At 37.6% G+C, this 25,717-nt stretch overlaps 1 protein-coding gene across 2 annotated transcripts; it reads right to left on the bottom strand.

The window, feature by feature from the left end:
• Nucleotides 1-4,908: 4,908 nt before the first annotated feature.
• Nucleotides 4,909-12,111, bottom strand: LOC115604865 (cytidine and dCMP deaminase domain-containing protein 1-like). 2 transcript variants are annotated; one of them, XM_030478359.1, is made up of 7 exons: nucleotides 12,038-12,111; nucleotides 9,381-9,830; nucleotides 9,042-9,088; nucleotides 8,581-8,702; nucleotides 7,542-7,662; nucleotides 5,653-5,683; nucleotides 4,909-5,291 (listed from the first exon to the last, which is right to left on the bottom strand). In XM_030478359.1, exons 2-7 carry the CDS (start codon nucleotides 9,784-9,786, stop codon nucleotides 5,284-5,286), a joined length of 735 nt encoding a protein of 244 aa, XP_030334219.1. In that variant the 5' UTR covers nucleotides 9,787-9,830; nucleotides 12,038-12,111; the 3' UTR covers nucleotides 4,909-5,283. The 2 variants fall into 2 exon arrangements, with proteins under 2 accessions (XP_030334219.1, XP_030334218.1); XM_030478358.1 differs by lacking the exon at nucleotides 12,038-12,111 and adding an exon at nucleotides 10,792-10,858.
• Nucleotides 12,112-25,717: the final 13,606 nt, after the last annotated feature.

Below are 25,717 nucleotides of genomic sequence, written 5' to 3'. Positions count from 1 at the left end.
AGGCTTGTGTGGCTGCAGGCTGTGCACTGTGTAAACAAGAAAGCTGATACATGCATGTAAACAATTTTCAGAAACAGAAGAGGCTTGAGGGATTACGCACGTTTTCCAGAAGAAATCTGCTGTTATCAGCTTCGAAGACAAAGTTTGTATATCAACGGTCTAAGCAGGCAGCTTGATGTTAACAGATAAGGTTAGAGATAGACCACAGCCCAGGTGCCTTTCAAAAGTATGTGCCCCTGACAAATACAGGTCCCCATTTGCGTTAACTGTTAAATCTCATGGTCAGTATTGTGCGGAGGGCAGATCAGCCAACTGTTTCCTTCAAGCCTTATAAATTGTGAATCTCGAATTCTGGGAGGACAAGGGCACATGTGTGCCAATGCCCCTGGCCCAGCAAGAAGTTTGAACTGACACAGGCCACCAATGGGCTTGTAGAAGTAGCTGTATGCTGTTTGAAATACGCAGCAGTCTCAGCATGCGTGCCCACAGCTGATCTGACAGCCTGACACGCAGCTCATAGGCAGAATTTCATCTCAAATCTTTCTGATAGAAGTTCACATGTACTTACTTTTTCAAGACTCCTTACTGTGTTCCTGTCCTTTACACTGCTATTTATCTACTAAACCACAAACTTGCATGTATCTGAAAGACGTATTTGCTAACACAGTGACTTCACGATGTATCATCTGACTGAAAACAGGATTTCCCATAAAATGCTCAGAGGAAAACTGGTACCATGTCAAGAGAAGGCAGCAGCAGGCTGTTATCATGTTATGCAAAATAACAATCCATATTAATATATCCATAATAACTTCCCTAGGTCCAAATAAATACTGTGGTAAATATAGTGACATGAGACATCTGCCAAGTCCATAATCCATTTCTTAAGGTAGAATTTTTTTAGTCTATCTTATTTGAATGAGAAAACCAAACAAACACCCCACAAAAAAGCCTTACCTTCTGCGAAGCTGTGGCTTTGTCTTCTACTGAAAGAAGTAACATCAAAATATAAAATGTCTTAAAATACTTTCTCCATTGCAGTGGGTGGAAAACTAGTCCTTGAAAGTAAGTATAGAAAACAGATGTTTTCTATAGATGTTAATACTTTCCCTATGCCTGCAAACAACACAAATACTTCTAATTACAAGAAAGGTTGAAAAAGTCTGGAAATCAACTGTCTCCACTTGACACCACTTTAGATCCACTGTTGAATGTTTTTACAATGCAAGAAAACAAGCATCAGCCATACCGAAAAATGAATCAAAAACCTGGATGACAGAAGCAGACTTTAATGGAGCGAAGCAATCAGCTTTCTGGGAAACTCACACATATGAGGTGTCTAGGTTCCTTTGGACCTCGGGAAGGTCAGGACTTAAAGGCAGGAGAGGACTCACACTAGGACAGCTGTTTGTCACCAGTGCATTCCCTTACCTAAGATGTTTTGCTTTTAACAGCACCTGTGTTCTTAGCACAACATTTCTCATTGACTACTGGACCACTTACATACACATATCAATTATTAGTCACATAAAAGGCATAAATTATTGATCCAGAAAATCAGCTAGGTCTTGCTTGGCTTTTGCATTATGTCAACTATGCAGATGCGGAACACATAGTACACACTGGCATGCAGAGTTAGATTCTGCAATAGCACCGCAAATATATTTACTTAGCCGATTCCCCAAAGCCAAACCTGCGCGAATGCTACGAATACCAGCAAAATTGAGCATATCAAGCTCTTGTATTGCCACCTCGTGGCTAATTCACGTATAACTTCACTTTGTTGTGAGGAAAGATGAGGAATTCCGTGTGCTGCGTAACAAGGTAATAAATACTGGCCTAAATCAAAGCAGAATTTTAAATTTAGTTACATTTAATAATGCTGCTTTTCAATGGAATGAGGCTTTCCTGTGCAAGAAGAATAGGAATCAAATACTAGGTGAAAACTTCAGTAACCACCCCAAATGTGATGTGCCAGTTGTGCAGTCCTCCCTCAGCCTGGCATTCTTGCTGGTGGGACACAAAAGACAATGTTGCCACTAATAAGTAACTTCTAAATTAATCCAATTACGTAATTCTTCTGGGAAATTCTTGCAATAGTTTCCAAGGTTTCTGAGTGATTTGAAATTCAATTGATATAGAGACAATTATGGTTTACAGGAAATGTTACCTTCTTTTGAAAATTAGATCCCACAATACTGTAGTGGTTATACTTGACATGTCCACATCTAGTGTGGAATAAGGAAAGGCAAAGGATCAGTGGACCCAGTGAAAAGAGGGAGGAAAACAGCTGGAAGCGGCATCAGTGATTGCCCACAGAATTGTTTGGGTGCTCACCAGTGTCCACAGAGGCTTTTCATACTAACCTTTTGTATTCATTTTAATTTCACATAGCAGTTCCCTGAACTCTCCAAGTAATTTCCTTCAAACCACTAAGGTGCTTATATACCTGCACCGGCAAGCAGAGGGAGTTTCGGCTTTCACATATGTTTTTATAACCTGAAAGCAGAATTGTTTCTTCCTTCCCTTCAGTGTTAGCACCATCCAGAATCCAAAATCAGACAGCAGGGATAAAGGACCCATCCTTGAACAACTCAATTGGAAAAAAAAATAACATTCTTATTCTCATTATTAGCTCTTGTTAGTTCTTGTTCTAATTTTCGTTATTTACCCAAGTATGTTGCCATGAAAACAATTATCCTTTTGTGGCTATGCTATTTATCACAAGGAAGGCTAATCCTTTACTATCAGTTCTGTATTTTTTTGTGCAAATGCTTGCAATATGCCTGCAAATATCATTTTCTTACAAGGCTAAGTGAATTGCAATGTGATTAATAGGTAGATGATCACACACAAAGCCTGATGATTTATAATAAAAAGGCTAAGCACCTTGATCTTCTCTATGTATCCACATTTCTTCTGCTTAGGCTTAGCCTGTCTTCTGACAGGATAAAGTCCTGCATACTTCCTACTTTCCCTGATTACATTACCTGTATCCCATGATACAGCCAAGAGAGATCATCCTAGGCTTCGTCTTACTTTTTTAAGAGAACAGTTCTTACAACAAATAATTTGACAGTTACAGTATGGCAGGGTGGTGAAATAGTCATGAGAATTTTCTCAGTAATGCCACAAGCAAATATTTTTTTAGCAAGTGATTGTTACCAACTGTAAGCTTTGGGGGGAAAAAAAGATACTACATGCATATATACACATTGTCTGATTATTTACATTTTAGTGTCATTAACATAGCATGACACTTTTTTAAAATTATACACATAAAAATATACATAATTCCGTGATTAAAAAGGCCAGCATCTGACAAGTACAAACATAGTCACTGATAGGTAAGTTCTAGTATTATGCAGTGAGTTAGATGCAGTCTAACAACATTGGCTGGAAGAAAATCAGTCCTTTGAGCAGTCTAGCACCCTTTGTAAACTTCTCCTACACAAGTTCCTGCTCCACCTTTGCCAGGAGTGAAGGTCATGCACCTAAAACATCACACTGTGATGGAACTGCAATGGGGATTACTTTTCTGATTGTTTCATGGGTTTCTGCATCACCCAGGGAAAGCCGTTGCAGTTAAAATGGGAGATGCACAGCTTTCTTCCCAAGACTTCATCTTACTTTGAAATTGAGCTTGTGCATGATTGCTTGTGGAGAATGGAGAGATTTTTGACTTCTGATACTATCATGTTATTTTTACATACAGCATTTAGCTCGTAAAGGTCCTCTTAAAGAATGCCTGTAGCATGGCTTAGTTGTACTTACATTGCAGAATGAGTGGCATGTCCTTGGAAATTATGGCCACTCTTCAGGCCCCTGCTGCATGCATACACACACACACGCACACACTACCATCCTGTATCAAAATCCCTTTTTTGCTGCTGCTTTCTCTGTTTCCAGTCTAAGTACTAAGCACAGAGCCTACATGTGTTTTCATACCAGCTAACAGAGGTAAAGGTTGAAATGAAGAATAGACATTTGTCCAACACTTGCATGTACGTTGTGTGAGGGAAACAAATACATGCTCAGTAATAGCAACATCCACTCCAACATGAGTACCAAGTACTATCATGGCATAGGCCTTGCCATTTTGTTTGTGATGATGGTGTGCTCTTTTCATCTCCAAAGGGAACACAGTCAGAGGACATATGCTGAAACTGCAAACAAATTTATTTTTTTTTAAATGACATAACCTTCAATTTAATCCCATGCAAAACACTTTGAAGATCTCACTCTAAAGAGGCTGTATAAAAGGAATAATTGCTGAAAAGTAACAAGCCACACATAATAGCATTTTCACTATATTTAAAAAATCAAGAGGATTTGCACAATTGATTCTGTGTTTGGGGTTATCCTAGAAAATCCCAGTATTGAAACTGCAGTTGAGGGAGTCTAAAGGCAAGGACAAAGGCAGCTGTCAGCACCACAGTCTGCAAACCCCTGGCTCATTTAGAGCAAAATGATTTAGCTTGGAAAAATAGGAAAGCATGGTCCATATTAATTAATCTGGTGTTTCAAGGATGGACATCAAATTAAAATCTAAAACATGATCAACATGGCACAAAGACCAATTAAAAACAAGTATGTGCCTCTCAGAGCACATATAAAAGAAGCCCATGAATAAGAAACAAAAATAAACAGTGTATTTCATCAGAGAAGAAGAGGAGAAGGAAGCGGAAAGGACACACAAGCATCGAATGCCCCAGGGCAGAGAGAGACAAGGAAACAGGGAATTAGTTATTCTTCAGCTGAATAAAGATGGGGGGGGGGGAGGGGGGGAATAAAATGAAAAGGATATATTGAAAATCAAAACAAAATAATAATAATAATAATAAAAGTGAGGAAGGGTGGGAAACTGCAATAAAGGAAAAGGAAAAATCCTCATTTCAAATGCTCTGACTAACCCAAGAGAATAAAACCTCCTTCAGATGGAATGAGGACTGCAGAAAATAACCACTGCCTTCATGGCTACAGACACCACACAGTTGGGCATGGCTGCTCCTTAGAGGTACATTAGAAGCAAATGCTTTTTCCACCCCTAAGTCACAGAAAGAAACAAATCCTGATGGAGCACAGCAGAAGCAACAACAAGAAAAGAGGTGGCAGGGGTATTGGTATGAGGTGTGCTTCTGGAATGGGGTGGGCACATCCAGAGCAGCTGCCATCACAAGGTTATTATTCCAACACCACTGAGGGTCTGAGAGAATTGGATCCTAAAGCCCATGTTGATGTTGTGGAGCTTTATGCTGGTTCACCATTGGCAGCACCATCAGATCACCCCTCTGAAATGAAAGCAGAAGTACAGGAGACATGAATAAGGAACAACTGGCAAAAATGAGCTCTGTAACTGAATTAACTACTTCACTGCAAAGGGAGGGATGTTAACATCCCAAAGATTTCAAAGAAGTAATTTGATGCAATCGCTGTATCTTTTCTGCTTCCAAGTTGGTGTGAGCTGTCCCTGTTTCAACAGACCATTCCTGTCTTTGTCTCACATTTAGCACATGTCAAGACCTCACTCCATTTAGTTTTTTCCAATCCTCTTTTGGGATGGTCATATTTCAGAGCCATAATAATTGTAGCTGAAAGTTAATATGACTTGTCCTTTTCATATTTGCTATCATCTCATTTGGACATCATTACCTGAAGGATCCTCAGTTAATCCTCTGGATTGCTGATAAGAAAAGAAAACAACAGAGTAAGTGACAAATGTATAATACGCACCATTAAACAGTATGAGAGACTTTCTAAAACAATTTTCTGATTTCATATTTCTATTTTTGTATTGTCTGACAGGCTTTTATCTTTATAAACTAAATCATCTAAGGTGTACATTAATAGTGTGCTAAAAAGCCTTTAAAAATCAAGCTCATTAAAAATAATTTGTGTTAGTGAGCTATGTTTTGATATAGGAAAAAAGAACTCTACTTCACTAACTCCATCTCATGTCAATACAACTGTATTATCTCAGTTCTAGAGAGACCTGTGTGCTCACATCCACTGAGACAATTCTTTACATGAATGAAAACCAGTAGTCCCAATGCACTCTATGAAACACAGCTGTGTTAATGTAGATTCAACATTGTGACACAATTTATGTCCAGTGACACATACATTCAAACTTAGATTTCCTGCAGCAACTCTGTTTGACTTCTTGAAACAGAATATCACTTTCATGTTGGAAAAGAAAGCCCCTGAATTCATTTCCATGGTTTAATATTGAATGCCACTTTGTTGAGAAGTTCTCATGGTTTTTGGCTCATGGACCACCATGCATCCTGTGCTGCTAGTGAGAATTTTGCAGCTTCAGGAAATTATGAATGTGCTACCTGTTTGGCATCACAGTTCTTGGGCAAATGCATGTAAGAGGCTTCTTACCTTGCAATGGCATACATGTCATGCTGGGTATTTTATATCCAACCCTGTTCTCACCTAACCAGTCTCAATAAACATATTAAATATGTCTTTACTCACCAAAAAAGCGTTATTCTTCACTTAGATTTGGTGGTGAATCAGGAAACACTTGTAATCGCCTACGTTAGTGCTACCAGCACTAACCATCAGCTTCTAAACTAAGCATTTACCTGAATCCACAGCAAGTAGTAATTTTCCATCATTACTGCTTTTAGTAACAGTTCAATGTGCTACAGAATAGCAACTTCATCTGAGTGTGAAAATGGTGCATGGGAGAACATTACCTGGCCCTTTACAAGATAATGTCTATTTTTTTGATCTCTAATGTGCAACAACTAGATATTCTCTTCTTGTCAGTATTATTTGGATAGTGAATAATTTTTTCTCATTCTTTACAGTATTTTCTTAGTGTTCTCCCTCTTGTATTATCACCTTCGCACATTACTTTTAAGAATGACAAAGATTTTAACAATGTTTATAAAGTCCTTGCTACTGTCTTGAAGGTAGCTGCCCCTGGTAAGGTATTTACACTGTAAGACAGGCAAGACAGTTAGACCCTGCATTTCTAGGGAGACATGCACATGCCTTAGCAGAGCATGACCTCTTCAGAAAGCGTATGTGGCTTCACAAAGAGGGAGGAACTGCCACAGCCAGTAGGTGGACACCAGTTAGGTGTCCACCTACCCTTTCCCAAGATAGGTGAATAGGAGGTCAGAGCCCATTTTGGGAAGAAGGAGGGCAGGGTGGGCCTGTTGAAGCTCTAGCTAAAAGCTATGTGCTGACCTTCCCCACTTGCTGAAGGAGATGAAGGACAGATTGTGAGCACAACCTTTCATCCCCATCTTCTTCCCCTTCAGAGTGGCAGCAGCCACCTCTACTATCTATACCCCCATGATAAGTGTCCTTCTCCTGGCACTCAGCCCACCTCCAGTGGTGCAAACAAGCTGGAAGCTGGCAATGCAGAAGAGAGCCCATCCTGAAAGGGTGAAGAGTGTGCATTCCTCCCCAGCAAAGCAAAAGTAGAAGGTTTTTAGGAAGATGTCCTCAGGGAGGGGACAAAAGAACAGCAAGCCTTGAACCACGACACATGGCTTTTAACCATCTCTAATATCACCTACATTTCTGTCCCGGAGAGGCCAAATGACTTTCGCTATGTTCTTTGCTCGGATTAGTTTCAGACAGTCATGGCAGGGTTCACGTGTAGTGATGAGTTCAGCATTACACAGGTCTCTCTCAGAACTGAAAAAAAATCCAATATTGTCACTATTACAAACAAGGTGTGCTTGCAGGAGGAATTATTTCTCTTGGAATCTAGAGTGGGTTCTTCTCTTATTTTCTCTTCAGTCACTGGCCAAGGGAAGTGAGTAAGGGATTTCCAGCCCATGACAAGCAAATACTTGCAGTTCGTACCGTGAGCTTGCCAACTGAGGAAATGGATCTACTATTCTTTGTGTACTCACAGCACCGCAAAGACAGATATTGTGGTTTATGAAATGCATATCCAGGAATCATTTCACCACCAAACCACAATCACCTGCATAATCGAGTAGATGACAACAGAGCATTCAGTCAATACAATGCCCACTAAGCAGACAGAACAGGGTCGTGTCTTGGACCTGTGCACAAGCTTTTGCAACAGCACTGTCAGTCTGCAGAGAAACTTCCCATGGGCAGGAAACTTCATAAAATTCAGTCTGCATGTGTCAATGGACACAGTTCAAGTTGATCACCCAGCTGTGATGCTCTGCATTTCCAATGGCAAAGTAATACCAGAGCCCACCCAGAAGCAATAGCTCTGCTACTGGCTACTCTCATCCCCAGCACATGTGAAGACCCCTGCCCACGACTGCCCACAGGAACTGGGCTTACATAGGGTCAAAGACAGGGGACTAGCAGGAACCTCTAAGACTCTGTCGCATAAGTTGGATGCGTGTATTAGAATATAAGATCACATGGACCAAGATCTCTGTAAAAAACAATTGTATTCAGTGGCTTATAAGACTAAATCCCTTTCCATGCTATGTAACATTACTTCTCCTTTCTGCACTTCGAAATTCCCATGCTAGATTAGTCAGAGAACTATTTCTTCATTAATAAAGCACCCAACACCAAGCCTTCTTTTGTCTAATTCCTTCAAAATAATTAATGAGGTCCTACCTCATAATAAGTGCATTAGCTTCTGCACATACAATTGCATGCTGGTAAAAATCAACATCCGCCTTCTTGCAAAATAAACTATTCATTGCCCCTTTTAGATATCCACTGTAGCCCAGGGCAACCTTGAAAGAAACAACATACAAAGAAATAAAACGTAATGTTGTTCTGGGACCTTTAGTTATTTACAGCCTAATCCAGCTCCTAAAAGTTGTTAATAACCTCAGAGAGAGTTCTAATGTGATGCTGTTTGGTAATGTTTATGCAGATCTCTATTTCAAAGTGACTGATTATAGATCTCAATCATGTGTTTGTATGATATGTGAAGTTTCAGAAAACCATGAATTCTTTTTTCCCCCAAAGGAAAATTTGCTCTTGTTTCCAGAAATACATTTTCCTATGAGCAGTTCAGACATTTCTACAAGAAAAGCACAATTTCCTAAACCACATAAACCTTTACTTACAATGTTGTCTTCCTTGTAAATCACCGTCCCCACTCCATTATTATTGTCTGAGGATAAACAGTCAAATAATCACAATTATAAATTCACACAATACTATGATACTACAATAAACCTGCTGGTCAAAGAGTATGACATTCTTACTCATGCCTGCTGGTCCAGAGTTTCATTAATTCTAATGTTTCATTAATTACCTAACAGAATGCAAGGTAATCAATTAAAGATGGGAGGGGGGGGGTTGTTGAGTATATTACAACTCCAGAAATATGACTAACAATTGTGTAGGATTTTTCCACACTGATTGAATTACTGAACTAAATTTAGTAATATTAATTTACTTACCACTTCTGGATGCTAATAAATCACAGAGCTGTAACGCATGGGTATACTTGGGATTATTCTTTATAGTGGATTCCCTCTCTTCTAAGATTATTATTTTTTCATCTTTGCGACTTGCCAGAGATTTAAAACAGTCCTTTGCTGTAGTAAGATTTTCTTTGTATTTTTTCAGTTGGTCTTCCTTCAGGTGTTCCAAGTTACATTCTTTTAAAATATCCACATTAATTTTCTCATCAAATATAGATGAAACTGGTACTAAATCATCATTAGAAGATGCTTTTCCATTTGAATTAAGTATTTGCATTTTTCTTTGGGTGGCTATTGTTGGTACACATACTGCTGCAACAACATAGCTTTCTGTAAAGATGGCATTAGCATGTTTTACCAGATCAGGCTCTGAGTTTGCCATTGTAATTTCAATATTTGGCCAGTAATACACTTGTGAGACTTGTGCTGAATAAAGAAAACAGACATGCAAGATTAATATTAAATATGAAATATACTAGTGGTTGCTTTTTTCCATTAACAAACATAAAGTGATATAGAATATACTTAAGCAAGCTGCAGCTCTTCCTCACATTAGTAAAATAATATTAAAATATTTTTTGTTATCACAGTATTTTCAGAGTCAAAAGGGAAACTTAGTACACAATTCATTACTTCCTATTTTTTCCAGGTGATTAAACTTTTGTCTCTACTTATGTTCACCAAATCATAGAGATTTCCAAAAGGAGACTGTTTCAAAAAGATAAAGGAAGTTACTGAAGTTGTTGTAGAGGAAAAATATGTATATCATATTTGTATATTTACGTATATGTATATCATATTTGATATATATTTAGGCATCTAAAAACTCAGAAAATTCAACATATAGGTACTGTGTCATCATTTGTGAATTATTACAGATTAACTTGTCTGCAAAAAAATCTACCTACTTCCCCTGTTATCCTGAATACTAATACCTGAGGTACACTTCTTATCTATTAAATGACTTAAATGGAAATGGCTGTTTTCTTTTGGGTTTTTTTTTTTCTTCTCAATTATCTATTTTTTCTCCTTTTTTTTTTTTCCTCATTTAACAAGCTCTGATAGCTCTTTTTTTCATTTAATGACTTGCACTCTTCCTTCATGATCCATGTGTTAGTAAATACCAACAATTTGTACAATAACATTATGAATCACATCTTAATGTTCTCTAATAATCACAGCTACCTATTGTATAAGATACTTAGCTACATCAGCTTCTGACGGTGACCTGAATGATTCATATAAGAACCAACTGAGGAAAAATGCAGAGAGCAAAATTGAAGCAAATAAAGAGGAAGAGAAATGACTAGCATGACTAGTTTATCAGCCTGTGAGTATGCCACATGTGCAATCTTAGTCTAGGAGATATTTCAGTTCTGATACTGACTTTGAACCAGCAATTTTGCACAGTAATTGCAAGGTTTCCGAGACATGTAAACTTCACAGCCTTTCAGTGCATTAGGAAACCTTAACAGCACTTTTGCCACAGCATGAAGTTCCTTTGTTGAGTAGCCCAGGGCAATAATCCTTTTTGGCTTGCTTGGTTCACAGATGACAATTCCAGTTTTGCAATGCTGCATATACATACACAAATAAATGTACAGGTATACAAATGAAAGTACAACCATCCAGTGAATGAGACTCCACCCAGATAATATGTAAAGATAAAGCAACCAAAGGATCTCACAGAAAAAGAATGGCATTTGTTGCAAAAGGGGAGGGATAAAGCAGTCTAGAAAATTCTTCTCGATTTTCAGTCAGTTTTGGTGTGTCTACAGCACATAACTCAATTGTTGTATTCTAGATCAACAGGGCAAATACTTTTACTAGAGTCCAGAAAGGGTTAAGAGGTAGACAGACCTTTGGAAAGTCTGAAAGTGTGCGTAACATCATGAAAAAAGTAGGGAGATGGATATTCCAATAACTGGTCTACTGCAGACTACCAAAACAGGAGAAAGGAGTGACAAGGTGTAGTATCAAACAAATGACAACACTATTCAAAGGATACTCATAGTGGGAACCACCAGACATCTATGTAACTTCAAAGCCTCAAACAGCTTTGATTTACTAAAAATCCAGAGTCTAAGCATAGAATAGGTTAAAATCCTAACTGCAGGACTGTGGCCCACAAGCAACCCACACTGGGGAACAGACACTCCTGAGGAACCACAGCCAGCAGACAACCTATGCCAGGGCAGGGCCAGTAGGAAGCATGGAAGGGCAGAGAAAACCAGGAAAAAGTACAGAAGAGCTGCAGACAAACCATCATATACACAGCCCCAACCTTCTGCACCACCCATCACCTCACTGTCTGAGAGTAACCTAAGGTGAAAACAATGGAAGCTGAGACTAGGAAGGTGCGAGGGCAGGTGTTCTGCTTAAACTGAGAAAAATGTTTACTTTGGTACTTAACTCTTTAAGTTCTCTTTTTTTCTTCAATACCCAATTCAGTAAACAGAAGTTTGTATTTATTGGTAATAAATTAGATTGAGTAAAAATTCTCCAAATTAAGATCACTTTGCCCACAACACCAAGTCAATAATTTTTAAATCAAGATCCTATTTGACACTACGGCTTTTTTTAGCCTTGGTAACAATGAATATGCTTGAGATGCTTGAGTTGAATTAACTCACAGATTCCTGTGATTCACTTGGTAAATTTTCCATATGTAGTGCTAAAAAGATGCACAAGTCTTCTTTCTTCAGAAGAGGAACGGGAGGACCTAGAAAGAAACAATGGACAGAAATGCTAATCAAAACAGTCCTGCAGAAAAAATAGGTAATGTCATACAATTAGTAAATAATTACTGGTAATGAGATAGAAAGGATAATTATCTAGCTTTCCAGTCCTAGGTGGAAAGTTGGGAAAAAGGGTTATAATTTCCATGCACGTTGAACTAAAGAACTGTTTCTTAATAATGCATCAAAGCTCGATGAGCAAGTTACTCTGTAAAGAGTCTCATCTTCGCATTTTACCCATCAGCACATCTATTTATGCCTGCCAGTCCTCTGAGGAAAATGGTAATGATCATTCTAGGAGCCTCTGCTTGACAGAGTGCAGAGCTACCCTGGATCTGCCTTTTTTTCTGTTTTGTTTCTTTGTTTTTGTTTTTTTTGGGGGGTTCTTGTTGCTGTTGTTAGGTTTTAATGCTATCTACTCTTCTGGCATCGGCAATGATTTCTATTGACTTCAAGAGGAAAGAAACAGTATGTGAATATCCAATGTGCAATCTTAGTCTAGGAAATATAGTCTAGGAGATCTAGCCAATCTGGAACGGCCAATTCTATTGCTCTATGTCATACTCTTCTTCAAAATGTTTCAACTATCATAGTTGAAAAACCTTCCCTTTTAACCCTCTTCTTTTTTTTTTTTTTTTATTTTTTTGTTTAAGATTTCAATAACATTTGGTAAGACTGGTAACAAAATGGATACAATCACTTTTACTTCAAGTAAAATTAAAATTAAGACAAACATGTTGCCAGAGAGGTATGTCAGAAGTTCGCACATCAGCTTTCTGTGCTGTGTAATATCCAGTTCACTACTTTCAGGACAATTACATTTATTCAACCCCGTTTAATTAAATTAAATTAGGGAAACCAAAACCTATGATGATTAGTGAAGAGTTTACTGAATTTATTTCACTTTGCCTTCATCATTCATTCCTTCTGTTCCTACACTGTCTTCTGAATCACTGGGTACTGGAAGACACAAAAGAAAAAGGTTGGATTAGAAATAGCACATAAAAACAGATTACATGAAGTGTAGAAGTGTACCCGCCCTCCTCCTCTTATTATCAACACTGACAATCCATTGTGAGCTGGACATCTCAGAAGCCGCAACTGGTTTAGGACAATGTTTGACAGTCAGGCCATCGAAGTCCAGGCTCTGATACTTTATTCAGAAACAATCTATATGAAGATGAATGGGAATTGCCCAGATATAAAGCAATTAACTGAATTTCATGTAGAAATAAATACGGCTCCCTAGTTGTGGTGGTGACAAGGGGATGAGTTGGGTTTTTGTTGTTGGGTATCTTTTTAAAGTTTGAATTTCATCTTTTTAACCTGCAAATGCATAATGTTTTCCTCACATACAGAATGGCCAGTACTTACACTGCCTACTCTCTCCCTTTGCTTTCACACTCAAGACTGCCTCTTCTTGTCTTTGATACTGAGTCTCTGCTTGTTCATTTCTGCCATCCTGTCATCTTCCTGGTTCTTGCTCTTCCCATCAGCTTGATTTCATTCTACTGCAAATACACACTTTTCTCTTCAATTTTAAAATAATCTATCCGTTACTCCTCTTCAATTACACAGTTCTCCCCAGCTCACTTGTCCATTGTATCTTCACACTCCATGAAGATGTGGTCAACAAGGTTTTGGAGTTTCTATCTTCTAATGCAGTTTTGTTTCAAATCTTTCTTTCAAATCTTTCTCCCTTAGTAAAGAGCAGTGGTGCTTCAGCTTATACATCATTAAGATTTCAAATTTCTGCCTCAGTTCTAACTTTGTTTTTCCTTAAACCAAGCAAGAAGTATAAAGGATTTTGTGTATTCTCCAAATGTGTGGTGTTCTTAAAAACTTCTGTTACTTTTTACTGGTTGTCTACTCTAAATAAAATTTTAAGTTATTTAAGAAAATTTCAATATTGATAACATTATTCTGTGGTAGGTGACCTGACTTTCTAACTGGCATAAAGCCAGTGGCATGTGGAGAAGAGTCAAGTCCAATACCTCCAAAGATTTGGATATATCCATGTAAGGCTGGAAGAAATTCACAGAAAAGGCGTGAAATAAGAAAATTATCATGACGGATGTCAGTTAGTCATTTTGGGAAAAAAAAAAATAATGACTTAGCAAAAGAGCAGAAACCATTAACCTCAGAAACTTGCTATGTTATTCCTCTGTCTTTTCAACTGTAACCAATTATGGGATCTGGCCACTTACACACCAAAATGGTGACATTTCTGTATAATTCTGTCTTCTGCACATTCAGAAGTATTGTGGCAAAAACGGAATCTGCCGGGTACAGATATTTATAATGTATAGTTCCAAATGAAGGTTGGAACAAGCAGAACTAATTTAAGGGTAACTCAATTTAATTTACAGTAACTATATGCCATTTATAAACAGATTCTGTTGTATTTATTACATGCCGCAAAAAGGGCTTTAAAGAAAAATACTTAGTAACATACCATACTTCTTAATTTAAACACCAAGTAATACCAAAAGAAGCCAAATGGAATGGTACAAAAGGAGGAGGAAATGAATCTTAACCATACCTGTCATAAGTTGAGTTTCACACTGTTTCCACTGGAATAAACAGAAATAAAAATAAAAATATATATATATACTTAAAGCATATGTGAACATTTATTTTGTACATTCCACAATTTATCTGCTCATATCTGCCATTATATTTGCAACATGAAAATTTCTTGGGACCACTGGACATACATTGGTCCTTGAAGTCATTCTTGACTGTTCCAGTTCTAATGCTTTTCTAATGCTTTTGTTCTCTACAGGAAGATAAAAGTCAACTACATAGCCTACTCTCCTTTAAGCATTTATCCAGTTCATAAGTAGTTTTGTGTGTCCCAGTTCCCTCTTTTCCCAACTCAGACTGCTTTACCTCCATCAGATGTATCTTGAAAAGTGAAGCAATATTTTTCTACATCATCTGCTTCCACTTCTGACATGCCTTCTACCTGCTGAATTACTTTTTATTACATCCAGGAATGACTGGCTCGCAAAACTACTGATGAATGTCAAAATACTGACTGAAAACCTCTGATGTGTATATTCAGGTGAATACATATTTACATATCACCAAACGGTTCATGAGCACTCAATGTATTTTGATGAACTTTCCATCTATTGAAAATGTGCTTCTTAAAAACAACAAGGAAAAAAACCCAACCCAACCCAAACAACAAATAAACAAGGTAAAACAGAAAGATAACACATATCAGAGCTAACTATTCTATGCTTTTATTAAATGAATGTTGAAAAATATCTTTTAGTAATACAACCCTCAGTCTAATCTTCAAGATGCAAACTTACCTCATGATAGTCAAAGTTTTTCTTTAAATCATTTAGATGATCCTAAAACAAAAAAAGAAAAGGAAACAAATAAACCAGGCACGCACAGAATCACTGAGGTTGGAAGCCACCTCTGGAAGTCTCCAGTCCAGAGACCTCAAGGCAGGGTGAACTACAGCAGATCTGTTGGGGTTGTGTCCACTCAGATTTTGAGTATCTCAAAGGGTGGGGGCTCCACAACCTGTCTGGGGAACGTGTTCCAGGGCTTATCACCCTCAGAGCAAAAAAGCTTTTTCCTACATTTCAGTGAAATTTCCTGTATTTCAAATTGTGCCCAGTGCCTCATGTCCCACCACTGAGAAGGCTCTGGCCCTGTCTTTTTTATTCCCTCCCATCAAGTATTTATACACATGGATAAGATCCCACCTGAGCTTTCTCTTCTCCTGGCTGATCAGTCTCAACTCTCTCAGCCTCTTCTCATATGAAAAATGTTCTCATTACTTAATTGTCTTCCTGGCCTTTAGCAGGACTTGCCATTACATGTCTGTATCTTTCTCGTACTGGAAAAGCCAGAACTGGACACAGCATTCCAACCATTATCTCACCTCAGGTAGCTGTTAATCCACCTCAATGTCCACTTATCTAGTTCATACTTCACCAGTTTGTCTATTAGGATGCTGTGGGACATGCTGTTGTAATTGTTAAATTCAAGATGAAAACCATCTACTGCTCTATACTCATCCACCAAGTCGGTCATCTCACCATAAAAAAAATGTCAGATTAGTCAGGCATATTTTCCCCTTCATTAATCCATGTTAACTACTTCCGGTCACCTTATTGGCAGGTCCCATGGTCTGGTAAACATACAACTTCTTTAAATATTCCATAATCAGATTCTACTCTACTACCTTCATTGTTCCACATCTTCCCGCTCGTCTCAGGCACATGGGATTCCTGAGGGCAAACCTTGTCAGTAAAAAACAAGGCAAAGAAGACTTTGAACACCTTGGCCATGGTTGTCTTTATAGGGGTAGAATTTAATCTAGAATATGGGAATTAACTGGATACCTGGGCCTGAACCAACTCTGAGACATTGTCTTTCAGAAAGGTTTCTCCAAAGGCGTTCACAAATTATTTGATTTAAATTACATCCAAGTAAATCCTGCTAAGTAATTGTTGGACTTTCCTGAAAGGAATAATACTCCTTTGCAAATTCAGAAAATACTTCTTCCTTCCACTTCAGATTCATCACAAGGGTGATATCTTGTGATGAATCTGAGAACACTTTGTTTGGCACAGACCTGTGAACGGTAAAGCCAAACTCATTGGATGCTTCAGATATGTTAATGTGAGATTTAGAAAGGAGAATGTTGCATTTACCCTGAGGGATAAAAAGCGTGTGCAATGCAGGACAGAGGTACTCCTTCATATTGGAGGTCTTAATGAAGAATGCCACAGCTCCCCTCAGTATCTATGTCCAAGTGTCCTGCCTTTAGCAACCAAGACATATCAAGGTCTCACCACCATAAGAGTTCAGACACAGCCAGAATAACCATCCAGATGCAAAATCAGGGAGTAATACAGAGCTCTGCCAGATAGACTGAACAGGAAGCTAGACTTCTCCAGTGCAAGATCTTAAAATATATAACTTGTTCCTTTCCTGACTTCAGAAGTATCAGAGTGTAAAGATCTCCAAGGCAGAAAGCAAGCCATAAAATTCCAGCTGTATATGCGCATAAAGAATGAAATGTTTTGTAGATGATGACTTGCTATAGTTCCTCTCCTACACAGAAGGGTAAGAACTGATGTATTTGTCTGTAAGTCAACTACAAATAAACTGACCACCCTTCCCCCAAACATATAATTACATTATGACAATAAATAAATAATATTACATAAGCATACATCTTCACTTTGTTTGGATGATTCTTTTACACAATGAGTTGTCTTGATTTTCACATCCTTCAAAAGGTTCTGACAGTCACGACAGGGAGGTTTGATGCAGTAAAGTACATCGCTCTCTTCTATTTTGGACTTGGATCTGAAAAATGTATGTATTTGCACAATCAATTCATCTTCTGCAAAGCTAAAAATAATCTTTAAATTTCTTTAAAATAAAATCAGTATTTTCATTGAACACTATTATTTCTAACTAGCGTACTCTCTATCTCCTCCTCCAAGTTTCCTATTTCATCTTGATTTTCCCTTCAAATATCTGATCTTTGTTGCTTCCTCTACCTCTGTGTTTATAAATTGATAATATTATGAGCCATATGGTTTTACAGACAAATGATGCTCTACCTATTGACAGCTAGAGATTTAAGGGAATTGGCTGACTTGACATTACTCTTGCTAGCCTAAGGACCACCAAAGAAGACTGCCAAATCGAATGCTGCAGACTGTATCTTTCAAAACTCTTCAGAGCTTCATCACAATGAGACTGGGGGATAATTCTGGCAGTGTAGGAATACAAGGTAGTACCACACCTTTCTGGGGGTGGAGGAGAGGAAGCACACTCATTAAAACGTTGATTATAAGCTCACAGCTGTAAAATGTGAAGTCTTTGAAACTAGATTAATGGGTGAAGAAGAGACAGAAAGGACAAAGAGAAAACGCATGGTCAGTCACTGGCTTATTCACACTGAACACCATTCACATCTATTGTAATAAAGAATGCCTGTGAAGTCACTCATTACTAGATTCATTAACAATAACCTGTATAGGAGAGCATTTGCTTCAGCATGGAGAACAACTTCTCGTTTTGCAAGTTGAGTTCTTTTTCTTCTCTCAGTACAGGGCAAGTTTGCATATAATATGCCAATGGGGTATCCATTATAACCTGCCCCAAACTGCCAAAAAAAAAGGAAATAAATAATCAAAATCTAACAGATCCTTCCAAACATCAGCAACATTTTAACCATCTACTAATACAGCTTCAAAACCTAAATATATGCTGTCTATACATTTCTAGGTACATCTAAGTTTTTACAGCTATTTATATAAGATTTTTAATCAGATTTAATACTTTGCCACAAGCGTCTTACCACCCCATCATGTTATCCCTTTTAACGCGGTCATGATCTAATTTTGCTTTTGCATACAGCCAGGTCACTGCTCTCCATCAATTTCATCACCATCTTTTTGTCTCTCTACCTGTGCAAGAAACTTAGGATCCTCCCTTTAATGGGCCTTGGGGATTATTTTTTTAAAGTTAAATGATAAAATATTATCATTACTATAAGCCTATTTATTATGGGAGAACATGTTCATGAGGGAAATTCATCTCACTTAACTTCTTTACATCTCTATACCTGAACTAGCCACCCTAGACTCCCTTTATATTTAATAGAGAAAACCAAGTCTACCTGGCTCATTCCAGACTGGATTAGGATGAATGGTGCTCTAGATCTCCACCAACTATGAAGGGGAGCCAGGGCCAATAGCACAGAAGTAGGCATCTACACTGCAGATATCCATATTGAGTCAAATAAACTGCACCCCTTTGAGCACAGAATAGAAATTTTACAAGTGTTGTTACAATTGTTACAATTCAATGTACTTACAAAATATCCTTCCTGACTATAGAGTGTACACCCCACACCTCAGTTGGGATCATCTTTTTAGAAAAAAAGAAAGAGTTTTATGTCACTTAAAAATGCACTTTCTTCATATTTAAAAACATATATTTACAGACTAACATGTAGCACCTTAATGCATGGTCATTAACTGACTGACTATATGTTGAAAGAATCCCTCCATGCAGATACATTACCCAATTCTAGACAAGATAATCTTACACAGTAACACAAGGCATAACTACTATCAAGTACAACAAATGTCAGATTTCAGAAGAACACTACAACTTAAAATCTGACTCAAGATACACTTATTCTTTGATTAGTAATTGTAAAGTATTAGCTTGATACAAAATCTTAGTAACAGACTACAAAAGGTTATAAAATTCATCAAGATCTTCCATTTATGAGATTCTCTGTAAGTTCACCTAGGCACATTAACAATATACTAAGAATGTTTCAATCTATATCAATATATATTTACAATGTTCTTTCCCCCCTCCAAAATGGATTAAGTGATAAAACTTTATTTTCTATGTTTTCATAACATGTGTTTCCATCTTCCGCTTTAGGTTTAAGCTCAGTATTGCAACAAAAATTATAAACAATAACATTAAACTTTAGTGTAACAAATATATTAATGGAAAACATTTGAGCAGTTATGTTAGGAAAGGGTGCCAATTTCTCTGATACCCACATATTTTGTGAAATATTTACTCTTTGCACTAGCTGAATGAATCAATGGCAATAATAAAAAATAGGCAGTAATCCGTTCTTTATGTTTGGTTACTATTCCTTATATACTTTCACCTTAACTTACCAGATCTTGCTGCTAAAAAATAACAAAGCTGCAATGCATGTCGATGAACATCTTCCTTCGGTTCTTTTTTCTCAAGTTGGGAACATTCCAGTAAAAAATCAGAGCAACATAAAGCATTTTCCATCCGTTTGACATATGTATCTTTGCAGCTATGTATGTTAAACAATGAACAATATTTTTCAAAGTCTTCAGTTTGATGACTGAACAACCTAAAATTGCTGTTTGGCTGTCCTTTGCATCGTGTTTTTTTTGCAATCATTTTCACAGTTTCAAAGCTTGTCATGGGTAAGAGCACACTGCTACTTATATGACTTCCAAGAAACATACAGTCAGCTTGCTGAGTATCTTCTTTAACCACTGAATCATCTCCCTTTTTTTCAGGAGCCATTAGCCAGTAATAGACTGAAGAAACTGAACCTAGAGACAAGCACTGAAAGTCACATAAGGTACCATAGAGTTGGGGGGGGACTTTTAATTCACATGGTTTTTTATTGAAACAGTGGGCCAATTTTCTATTGCATTGCAATTCTGTGTACGCACTAGAGTCCAAAGCCTATACTGTTACCCACAGGCTTAAACCACTCCACTGCAACAGTTCTATATTCAATGCAAATCTGAATCTGAATATAGACAACCGGTACCTTACTTCCATCAACGACCTCCCACAGTTTGCAAGTCCTTTCCCACGCAAGCAGTCTCACTTATTTTTAAGAGACTATCTACATAAAAAAAAGGATTACTTCACTACTGGACTGAGCCATGTACCACATTTTTCTAGACATGATGTTTAGTGGGGTCACTTATGAACTTCTTATTCAGCTAAAACTGCAGTTAATACAGATTGATTAAGAACGTACTATATACCTTGAATGAGGAATGTGGTACAACTTGTGCATGGTTTCCTGGACAAATATACAGTGCAGTCACGCAGAGAAAAGGGAAGACTCAGAATGATATGTTGTACAGCATGCAGCCCAGGTTTGGAGAAACTCATAGCTAACATTTTGTGTACTTTGTCTGATTCACATATTACAATCCCAGTCTTATTGAACTGAAGGGAGGGGGGAAAAAAAAAAAAGGGCAGCTTATTTTTCATAGCAGATTTTATTTTAAAAGCATGCAGAATCAAGAATACTCTCTAGGTTTTGCCACATTGTATTACATTTAACTGCACTTTAGTTCCACAATCTTTAGATGACAACTTCTCTTTATGAAAAGTTAATGTAAATCTAGTACGAATTGATTTTTTATGTGCATTTTTTCCTCAAGAAAATTCCAAGTAAGAGACACATGAAACCAAAACTAGAATCAGTCAGAAATATCAAACTCTAGATTTCTAAAACACTCTCAGAAGTATTTGTTTCTTTTAGCCAAATTTGTCCAAGTATACACTCATACACATATATAAAGGTAGGTTCTTCATAAACCTGTATTAGCTGTGGTAGGAAAAAAGAGAAAAATGCATTGATATTAAAGTTAATAATGTCTCTAAATACCCCCCCCCCCCCCCCCCAAGTCTGGTAGATCCACTACAGAGTACAATTTACTTTGTGCACTATTGTAGCAACAGTGGGCACTAGAATACCTGCATTACACGGATGTACAGATTTAAAGAGCATGGACACTCATTATATAATAATCACTACAGAGTAACTTAGATTTTAGTTGGAATCTGAGAGGTTATCTAATCCACCTCCCTACTCAAAGCAGGGCCAACTTCAAAACTAGATCAGATTATTCAGTCCTTAGTTAGATAATAGTTTTTGCCTCCTCTGTCACAGAAGCAGTAGGAATAACCTATTCTAGGTGATCATCTACAGGTTCAACAGTGCTGAAGTTCAGTAACACCTACAGGGAATCACTCACCAAACGCAGGTCCGCTCCGCCTGCCCTGACAGATGTCTGCATGAGAACGGAATACCTTGTGATATTTTCCAGAAAAGAATAGCAGCTTTGGGATTCACTAACATCTTTCAAGACGACTGTAAACATGCATTTCTGTAAATTTCTCAAATAAATACTAGCATCAAGCAAGAATGGAGAGAGTAGTATCAGCGATACCGGCAGAGATCTATTACTGACCATCTCACCAAAAGGTAAAAGGCTGAAGTGCTTTTTTTGTTTGTTTGTTTGTTTTAATCCTTTGAGCAATTTTCTAATGCATTTAAGGACCTTTTGATAATGGTAGACTGACTTCTGGAGATAGCAGCTAGAAAAATAATATGTTCAGGATACACCCGTAGCTCTGGAAGCATGTTGCAGCCTATTTTTATTACAGCAATGAGTGAGAAAGCAGATATTTTACATTTGATTGTACCACAGAAGAAATGACCATAAATCTGAAAATGAAAAGTAATTCCAATAAAAACTATGATGATGTTATACATAAGAAAGAATGTTGTAAAAATAGAATGATGGTAATGATTTCAGAGATATATATATCAGCAAATTTAAGGAACTATTTGGAAATCTCCTGGAAAAGTATTCCAAGGACTATGAGAGTCTAACTTAGTAGAAGAGAATCAGCAGTAAAATATCCTGATGTAAGGGAAAAGTCAGTAACACCATGAGACCACTTTGGTTGTAACAACAGATCTTTACCAAAACTAGAACCAGAAAATAAGAAAGGAAGTAAAGGCAATGTGAAGAATGAGGATAAAGGAATAGTATACCACATACAGACAAAAATAGAAAGACTATATTATTGAAAAAATACAGATGCTTTCACTAGCAAGGGATACAAAAGGCAAAAAGAAAAGGGTATATATAAAATCACAGGAAGAAAATCAAAGGAGGCATAGTTACATTACACAACAGGAAAGGAGAGCAAATAAGAATACTGAAAAGGCTGCACAGCAACAAGATGAAACCAAAATCAAGCAAAACAAGATCCTGCTTTGGAAACATAAACTGAACAAGCAAACATGATCTAGAAAACATTTGATAGCCACAAGAGTCAGGAGACTATTGTGAACTACAGTTCAACAGACCAGCAACACACAACGTTACTATTGACCTCCTCGTATGATAGACATTTAGAGGAATTGCACAACTGTAGTTACTCGATCTGAAGCACAAACCCAAAAACCAAAAGACAACAAAAATCTGGGAGAAAGACTGAAGCTTCACCTAAGAAGGTTGAAAAACTGCTCCTAGAAAGCAGTTTGAAGATCAGGTTAGACAAGTGTCTGGTAAGGGTGGTGTAATTTGACTTAATTTTGCTTCACTGCAAGGAAATGGATTAGATTACTTCAGTCCATTTTTATGATTCTATTGTTTCACATTCATATCTGGTTGTTATTACTAGATCCTCTATCAGATCAGCTGTTTCTAAATTCAGTAATATTTAAGAAGTAATTCTTAAAGTTTGCAGAAGTGTTGCCATCACTGTTATTGTTACCCGCCAATTTGATCCCTAATCTGTTAATTTGTGCTAATTTGTGTAGTATTTTATTGATAGTTTTACAAACCATTCTCAGATGACCCGGAGTAGGAAAAACTTTCTACACAAGCCAATCAGCATGTGGAGTTGAAGATAAAATATTTAATATTTTCATACTCACAACTAAAATTAAGCTAGGATGTATTTTAACTGTGGAAATAAGAAAATGAATAAATGATAAAATGGGAGTTTGTTATTTCTTTTAGAAAAGCACAATGGCTCTTGGAGTGTCTGGGACCAATTTGGCTATCACCATCCAAGCCTGATCTGCAAAGTCTGTCACTCTCGTCCTGTGAGGAAAGGACTAAAAGAGCTCTGCTTAAGAAGCTACTGCTGCTACGGCTGTGCTTAGCACTGAGAAAGGTTTCTGTTTTCTCTTGCCTAACAAATGTTATCCCTAAACTGATCCTTACATGAATGAGTTCACAGCCTACAGCTCTGCTGAGATGCATCTGAGGAAGACTCACAACACTGAAAAAGTCTGGCATGCAAAAGGTAGAGTTGCATGCTGGTCTTGCTACTACATGTGATAGGTTCTATTCTCATAATATAAATGGACAAAGTACTAAAAAGTCTTCAGAAACATTCACATGAAGAATTGTACGCCCTGAGTTAGTAACATCCCCAAGGAGGAAACACATTACCACTGCCCATGCTGCCTAGTACCATTCCAGCTATTGACAAGACTGTCAATTTGAATACATGAATCTTCGTCTAGCTGGATGTTTCACCTGCTTTGTGCCAGTCCCAAAAGTAATGACAGCTGTGGCTAAATCACTGAAACTAGGTGCATCACCAGGATCATCAGGAACAGAAACTGAATCTGGTTCAGTACCCACAGGAAGGACAGAGGGAGGCCAACAACTGCCTCACAAAACGATTTACTTCTTTAAGTCAGAAGTAAACACAAATACTCTTCATAATGTCCCTACATGTAGAAAACTGAACATCATTTATCCCCATCTTTCAAGCAGGAAAAGCAACCATATGACAGTGCCACTTTTCCCTGGCAATCTCCTTCTATTTCTATGATTCTGTGTTTCTATGATTCTATGATTTCATTACGGGATTCATGAACAATTAGGACATGTCGGTATGCGTCAGCAGTATGACAGAGGGAAATGAAAAAATTGGTATTAATCGATTCTTAGGAATCCAGTATCTTTATGCAACTTTATCAGATTTCCATGAAAACTTTAACAGCATGGCTTAATACCGGTAACTTTCAAAACACAAGACTGGAATGGATAACCTCATCAGATTCACTCCACCATAAAAGTGGCAATCACACAATAGATATTTATGAATGTTTTGTTTGAGGGATGCCATTAGATGTTTTAAAGGCTAATTTTCAGTAAAATAGGCAGCAAAAATATTTCCTAGCAATGATACCCTGTTACATACCTCGTCAGATGGGGCATGACACTCCGGAGACTCCTCCAGAAGACGAGCTAGAAACATGTACAAATCTTTCTTTTCTAAGTGTATGCATGGATGACTTTCTGAACAGGTCCAAATAAAGAGGTCATAATTAGTAGGCAAATTCAAACAGGGTCATGCTACAGAAAAAAACGCTGTTCATTACTGCACTTTTGGTAATATGAGAAATGAAGGCAGAGTATTTCAATAAGGAACATAGAATTATTTTTTTTAACGTACTGCACATACAGATTACCTGTCAGAAAATAAAAGTGAGACAGACAAAAGCTTGTGGTGGCATTGCCTAAGGAGCACACCACTTATTGCTAAGGAACACTTTGCTGATTAACAGCCACAAAGCAATACATACCATGATTCAAGTAACAAAACTAATAAATCCCACAGAAACTAGTACTGAAAGGAGAGCTCTGGGCTGTGATTAAACTCCTGCTGCTGCTCATTCTACATACAAAGAAGTAGTCAAACTTCAGTTCTGATGTCCCATTTTTGTATTATTTCTGAAGCTGAAGAGATGTGCCTGTTTCAGTTGGCTGTATCGAGATGATTAACTGGAACAAAGAGATACAAACCATCCTCCATGTCCTCAGCTCCAGAAGGTCTCCTTTTCCAAGGCAAAAAAAAGTCTTCCTTTTAACTTACTTTCAAAGCAAAAACACTGTAGTGAAGAGGATATACATGTATGTGTGTGCATATGAACATGTAAATTATTTGTCTTTATTCACATTTAAAACATAATAAACACCCTTCACCCCACATAAAAGCAAACAAAACATAAAGGAAACTCTATCTTGTATTGCCTATCCCCTTTCTTCTTGCCAGCACAATAAATATTCAGAAAACCAAAAACAATTCATACCATCCCCGTGAAGCATACAACTACCAGTCCAATGACAAAGTATTTCACAGCACCCGCATGCTTTCTTGCAGAGCACCACTAGCACAACCATTATTTCCTGCTGACAGATACCTCAGCACTTCAGAATTAGCTCACCGATC

Source organism: Strigops habroptila, chromosome 3 (assembly GCF_004027225.2).
Source record: "Strigops habroptila isolate Jane chromosome 3, bStrHab1.2.pri, whole genome shotgun sequence".
NCBI classification, from domain to species: Eukaryota; Metazoa; Chordata; class Aves; order Psittaciformes; family Psittacidae; genus Strigops; species Strigops habroptila.
This window is presented reverse-complemented; position numbering and strand designations above follow the sequence as displayed.

Coding starts and splice junctions, on each gene's coding strand:
- LOC115604865 (XM_030478358.1), bottom strand. CDS start 10,837: ATGTCTCGGAAACCTTGCAATTACTGTGCAAAATTGCTGGTTCAAA. Junction 9,089..9,380: donor TTTATTAGCATCCAGAAGTG/GTAAGTAAATTA, acceptor GTTTATCCTCAG/ACAATAATAATGGAGTGGGG. Junction 8,703..9,041: donor TTTACAAGGAAGACAACATT/GTAAGTAAAGGT, acceptor GTTTCTTTCAAG/GTTGCCCTGGGCTACAGTGG.